A 6,131-nucleotide genomic window follows, 5' to 3' on the forward strand; every position below is an offset into this window, starting at 1 on the left:
GGGGGGGCATCAGGGGAGGAGGGGCCTGCCTCCCTCCAGACACACACTCAGCAGTAGGCAGGACCACGGCCACGGTGGACCCACCAGCATCTGAAGAGGGTTGCCAGGCAGACTCGTGTAACTCAGGGCCCATGTACAAAGCCAGGGGTCAGGTTGAATGAGACAACAGGGGCCATGAATCCCCCTCAAAGCCAGCAGCAGCAGGAAGCCACTGCCCCCCCGGGCTTGGAGGGATGAGGGGGTGAGCACAGTGACCAGAGGCTGGCCAGAGCCCGGGGGATGGGAGGAGCCTGGCTGACAGGACTTAGGCTTACTCTAGAGGGCTATAGCCACTGCCACCACCTCCCAGCCAGCTGGCAGGAGAGCCAGCCTGACCCTGTCTCTTCCACCCTCTCATCTCCTATCTGTGGCAGACGGACCAGCCTCCCAGGACATGGAGCAGGAGAGAGGGGACCTGGTGCAGACGGAGGCCATCCAGCCCTGGGCCTAGCCCCTGCACCCACTATTGCAGAGGCTGCTTAAAGCTGCACTTCCCCGACTCCCTTGCAGCTAGCATTCCAAGCTGAGGATCACTCAAGGTCCTGAGGGTAGAACGCCTAGCCCAGGTCCCACACCCAATGCCCCATAAGTGAGAGCCTGTCCAACAGTGTCCCCTCCCCAGGGAGTCCCCTGTGTCAACAAAGAGCCAAACTCTGTAGAATATTTGAAGACATTTATTCTGAGCCCAACATGAGGGCCCATGGCCTGTGACACAGCCCCCAGGAGACCTGAGAACAGGTGCCTGAGGTGGTCAGGGCCCAGCTTGATTTGATACATTTTAGGGAGACATGAGGCAGGAATCACGTACACTTAAGATCTACATTGGTTTGGTTCAGAAAGGCAGGACCGCTCAAACATGGCTTCCAGGTGACAGGTGAATTTAACATTTTCTGGTTGGCAGCTGGTTGCAAGGGTTATCAACAGAAAGGAGTGTCTGGGTTATCAGGGGCTGTGGAGATCAAGGTTTTGGCATCAGATGAAGCCTCCAGGTAGCAGGCCTCCGAGAAAATAGATGGGCAGTGGCTGTCATCAGACTGCAGGTCCCTGCTGTTAACGCTGGCTTTTCCTGAGTTATGAAGAGAGGGGTCATGAGGCTGTCCAGCCCTTTGCTGTCATGGCCTGAACCAGTTTTTCAGGTTCACTTTGGAAAGCCCTGGCCGTGAGGAGGGGTCCACTCAGATGGGGGCCCTTCGAATGTTGCCTTTGCTTCACACCTGGAACAGCCCCAGCCCCTCTCCCTGGCAGCACCTGCTGCTGATCTGCCTGTGACGCTGTGACCGAGGCTCATCACCCCATGGGCTGTGGGCCCCAGGAGGGCAGCACAGTGTCTGCAGGACACAGGGCCCAGGGAGGTGCCTTGTCCTTAGCTGGAAGGCTGAGGCCTGCAGGAGCCTGGAGAAAGGGTCTCCCTGATCTGGCCCTGCGCTGTGAGGTGGGGGAGGCGGGACGGGCGTCTTCTGGGATCTGAGGAGGTTTCGGCCCTCAGCCTGGGCCTGCTGAGCCACGGGCCTGGGCAGGCTCTGCCTCCGGAGGTGGAGAGGACGAAGGGAGAGGGAGGCGCAGGCTCAGGGAGGAGACGGGACCTGCCCAGCCCGGGGCCCTCACTGGCTCCGGGGAGCCCGCGGGTGTTGACTCTGGGCAGTCCAGCCTCTCCCCAGCTGCAGCATATAAAGCTGCCCAAGGCCTGCTCTGCCGCTGCCCACCCGTGACCATGAAGGCTGTGCTGCTTGCCCTGTTGGTCGCAGGCTTGGCCCTGAAGCCAGGTGAGGCCTTAGCTGGCCCCCAGCAGGGAAGGGGGCAGGGGTGAGTCAGGGAGGCACTCAGAGAGGAGGGGGAGGAAAGAGGAAGGGAGAGGAGGGGTGAGGCTCTCACTCCAGCCTCCACTCCTCCAGGGCAGCTCCTGGCACAACCAGGCAGTGACCTGTGTTTCCCGCCATCCCAGTGACGGGGGCTTACAGGGGCAGCAGGGAGTCACATTCTTTCAACACCGTGGGGCAGGGCCTGGCTCCTGGGGTGCAGATAGACTGACAGATGGATGGACAGAGATGCCGATGAGGAGCCGGGAGACACAGGGGCAGGAAGCCTCAGGCTACGAAGTCCCTTTGACGGCATGAGGGGAGGTGCTGGCAGTGTCCTGAGAGAACCCAGGGGTCTACGCCCAGCCCAGTCCCAGCATTGCAGCCTCCAGGGGTCCCAGGGGGCTACTGGCCTGCACTGCTCTGCTCGGAGTGGGTCCCTCCCAGCTCAGGGTCCCAGGGTTGGTCACCCCCATGGCCGCAGCTTCTTCTTCTGGAAAGCAGGGTCACCAACACAGCCACTGAGGGCTAAACGGGGCAACATTTTGGAGGCGCTGAGGAGGGCCCTGAAGATGGTGAGGGGAATTGAGGGCGAGGAGAGGCACCAAGGACTGTGGGGCATCTGCCTGCATAGGTGGAGCCAGTGGCCGTGACCAGCTCACAGCAGAGCCACTCCAGGGGCAGAGCAAGACCTGACCCAGGAGGCCTGAGAGAGGCTGAGAGGTCGGGCTTAGCCTAGACAGGCTGCTGGGGACAAGGCCAGCTGGGCCTGCATGGCGGTGGCCTGAGGAAGTCACGGAAAATCTTCATCCATCCCCTGTCTCCAAGTGTCCAGCTGGGCCCCTGGCAAGTGGGGTGAGCCCTTCTCTCTCAGGAGCATGAGCGTTTTCACAACGCTTTACCCTGGCAATTGGGGGGCTGGGGCATAGTTGGCAGCTGCTGGACACCCTGGGAGGGGTGCGAAGTTCGTGCCCTGCAAAGGCCTGTCCGAGCACACAGTGCACGCTCTCCAGAAGGGCCCAGACCCTGCTGTCGGCCTCGCCCTCCGCCCTGCAGAGATGAGGCTGGCAGGCCCTGGCTGAGAATCCCCCTCCGGGGAGTGCCGTGGGGCAGCCTCTGAGGCCTCTCCCGCGCACCCCACAGGCTCCGCCCTGCAGTGCTACACCTGCAGGGGCCAGGTGAGCAACAAGAACTGCCTACAGGTGCACAACTGCACTGAGTCGGAGACGCAGTGCTGGACCGAGCGCATCCGTGAGTGTGGGACACGAGCCCGGGCTTAGGTCTCTGCCACTGAACCATCCATCCTTCTGGCCATCTCCCTACCCCTACGACCTGTTTTCCTTCCAATCATCCCCCACCCATCCCGCACCTGTCCCCCACCTGTTACCCAGCATCTGTCCCTCCAGCCCCCTCCACCATCCACCCTCCTCCATCGGCCACTCCTCCACCGTCTGTCCTTCCCCCACCCCTGCGCCGGCTGGCTCACTCACACCAGCTCTGGTGCTCAGCAGGTAGTCCCCCTGCCCTGGATGGGGATAGGTCCGAGACCAGGCCCTGGCACTGCTTGCGATCCTGGGGCAGCCCAGGGGGACTCCAGAGCTTCAGGCAGGGTGGGGACAGGAGGAGGTGTGGGCAGGGCGGGCAGGTGGGCACGCAGGACAGCGCCAGCCCCAGGTCCACTGCTCCCCAGGCGCCGTAGGCCTCCTGACCGTCATCAGCAAAGGCTGCAGCTCACACTGCAAGGATGGCTCTCAGGACTACTACCTGGGCAAGAAGAACATCACGTGCTGTGACACTGACTTGTGCAACGCCAGCAGGGCCCATGCCCTGCAGCCGGCTGCCGCCACCCTGGCACCGCTCACCGCACTCGGCCTGCTGTTCTGGGGTCTCAGCCAGCTGTAGGCTCCCGGAGGCCCTGCTGCAGCCCCCACTGGGTGTGGTGCCCCAGGCCCCTGTGCCACTCCTCACACACCCTGCCCAGTGGGAGCCTGTCCTGGTTCCTGAGGGCGCGTCCTAACACAGGTCTGGCCATGTCCCTCTGCCTCCCACCCCCTCCCCCACCCTGACCCTCCCATGGCCCTCTCCAGGACTCCCACCTGGCTGGCCGGCTCTAGCGACACAGATCAGCCTACAGACGGCCCCTCCAATCCACACTGCTGCTGTCTCCATGGCCTAGTGTTCCCCACCCTTAACCCTGTGCTCAGGCACCTCTTCCTCCAGGAAGCCTTCCCTGCCTACCCCATCTATGACCAGAGCCAGGTCTGGTCGTGACCCGGGCCCTCCAGCAGGGAGCAGGCCCTCAGGAGGGCCGGCAAAGGCTGAGATGAAGTAGACGGAGCAGAGCTGGAGGGCGGGTTGGTGTGAGGTCATGGGAGTCTCCGGAGACAGGGCCTCATGGCCTGGAGGGAGGGGCCAGCCCTCACATTCACGGGGCTCCCTCAATGGCAGCCCCAGCACAGCGTAGGCCCTTAATAAACACCTGCTGATAAGCCAGAGAGAGCCTCTGTCCTTGTGCACCCCAGGCGGGATGGGATCCGGGCTGTGTCTGGACCAGGTCTGTGGCTGTGAATGGGCCCTGTCATGGGGGCTGCAGCCCCCTCCGTGACCGGAGCAAACACCTGGCACCTGGAAGGAGGGCATCCCTGCAGAGGGTGGGAGGGCGGTTCCCAGGACATGCACTTGCTGTGCGGCCTGGAGCTGTGGCCAGACCATGACCCCTCCCTGCTGGGAGGACGGACCCAGAAAGTTCACAGGAAGCAGAGGGTTCCAGGGGCAGGGGCTGCTACCATCCAAGTTCCCACCCCTCCTTTTGGCCTGATTTGAGCACCCGCATGTTTCAACATTTGTTTTAGAGCTGCACACCCACCGTACAGCATTCAAACACCGCAGCAGGGTGCCTGGGGACAGGTGGCCTCCCCCAACGCTGAACCTCAGCCCCTTCCCTCTCTGGGGTGTCCATCACACCTCCTGGGGCTTCTTTCTGGGAACCTGTGCCCCACCAGCATCCACAGGCACCTGGGTTCCTGGGCCCGAGGGAGGACTCCACCCACACTTGCCTCCTGCCCTTGGCCAGGAAGCCTTTGGCACAGAGCCTGCCTCCTGCCCTAGGGCTGGGGTGCAGCCTGTGACCTGGGTGGGGACCTGCTCCGGGTGAGGCTTCCAAGGTTGTTAGGTTGGGGCTCAGAGTGGGGGTACAGGTTCAGAAAAGAGGAGGCAGAGGCTCAGGGAAGAGAAGAGGGCTTCGGCCCACATCCCATCCTGAGCCAGGACTGGAATCCAGGCCTGGAGCTCTGGGGGTAGTTCATGGAGCAGGCGGTGGGCAGGGCTATGCTAAGAAAGAGCCAGGACTCCTGTCTGACGTATGACTTCACCGGGAGACCTCCCTCCTGGCAGTGTCAGGAGGGTGCAGGTCCCTAGGCCAGCATCTGAGTGACCCTGAGCACTGGCTGCTCCCTCCCCACCTTGCCTGCATCCAGCTTCAGCCTGCCCGACACCCACCCACTGTCCATGGCTCAAGACACACTCAGACCTTCCCCAGTCCAGAGTCCAGGGCTAGGCCTTTGTTTTCTGGGAGGGCCCTGCAGACCAGGGATCCCCGCACAGAACTCTGCACCCCTCAGCCTCAGCTGCAGGAGCTGGGGCTCAGGCATGTGCTGCTGGCCGCACTGCGTCTCCTGACGCTGTGGCCTGGGCTTGCCGACCTGCTCTGGGAGTGTCCAGGAGCTGGGTGAGGGAGGCTGGTGCCCTGCCCGGCTATCGAGCCCCTGCTGTGTTCCATGAGCCGTTCCAGGTGCTCCTGGTCACCCTGGTGACAAAAACTAGGAGAAAAAAATAAAGCAAGGAAAGAGGATCCAGAATGCCGGGATGGCCAGGGAGGGCCTCTGGAGGCCTGCAGTGCAGGAGATGCCTCAGTGATTAGGCGGCCGTCCCCAGGACTCAGCCCGCCCCGGTGCCCGCACAGCAGCCCCTACCCCCTGGTGGAAAGGGGTCCTTCTCCCTGGGACTTAGGTTCAGAGTCACAAAGCAGCGTGCTCCAGGGCTGGGACCCATTGGCATCGGGCAGGCTGGAGGTGTCCAGGACAGAGCAGGCACAGGACCCTCACACCCTGTTCCCCGGACTTCCTCACATTGGAATGCCTTTGGCCGGGTGAAGGGAGGAAGGGCAAGGACACGGGAGGCCTCGCTGGGCTCTCCATGCCAGGACCAGCCTGAAAACTGTGGCCCCTTTGACCCCCTGAGCTGTCCCTCAAGTCACAGCACCTCTGAGCTGAGGGCCTGTGAGGTTACACAGCCCTG

The 6,131-nt window shown here is 62.8% G+C and overlaps 1 protein-coding gene across 1 annotated transcript; it reads left to right on the plus strand.

The window, feature by feature from the left end:
* The first annotated feature begins 1,197 nt into the window (after positions 1-1,197).
* On the plus strand, positions 1,198-4,328 carry PSCA (prostate stem cell antigen). The gene is made up of 3 exons (XM_032254665.1): positions 1,198-1,802; positions 2,979-3,086; positions 3,526-4,328. The coding sequence occupies exons 1-3, from the start codon at positions 1,751-1,753 to the stop codon at positions 3,735-3,737; spliced, it is 372 nt and encodes a 123-aa protein (XP_032110556.1). The 5' UTR covers positions 1,198-1,750; the 3' UTR covers positions 3,738-4,328.
* Positions 4,329-6,131: the final 1,803 nt, after the last annotated feature.

This window comes from Sapajus apella, unplaced genomic scaffold (assembly GCF_009761245.1).
Source record: "Sapajus apella isolate SASKATOON/1434 unplaced genomic scaffold, GSC_monkey_1.0 scaffold3, whole genome shotgun sequence".
Taxonomy (NCBI): domain Eukaryota; kingdom Metazoa; phylum Chordata; class Mammalia; order Primates; family Cebidae; genus Sapajus; species Sapajus apella.

Excerpts from the sequence above, each read along its gene's own strand:
- PSCA (XM_032254665.1), top strand. The coding sequence starts at position 1,751 with ATGAAGGCTGTGCTGCTTGCCCTGTTGGTCGCAGGCTTGGCCCTGAAG. Across the intron at positions 1,803-2,978 it reads AGGCTTGGCCCTGAAGCCAG|GCTCCGCCCTGCAGTGCTAC; the intron begins GTGAGGCCTTAG and ends CGCACCCCACAG. Across the intron at positions 3,087-3,525 it reads GTGCTGGACCGAGCGCATCC|GCGCCGTAGGCCTCCTGACC; the intron begins GTGAGTGTGGGA and ends ACTGCTCCCCAG.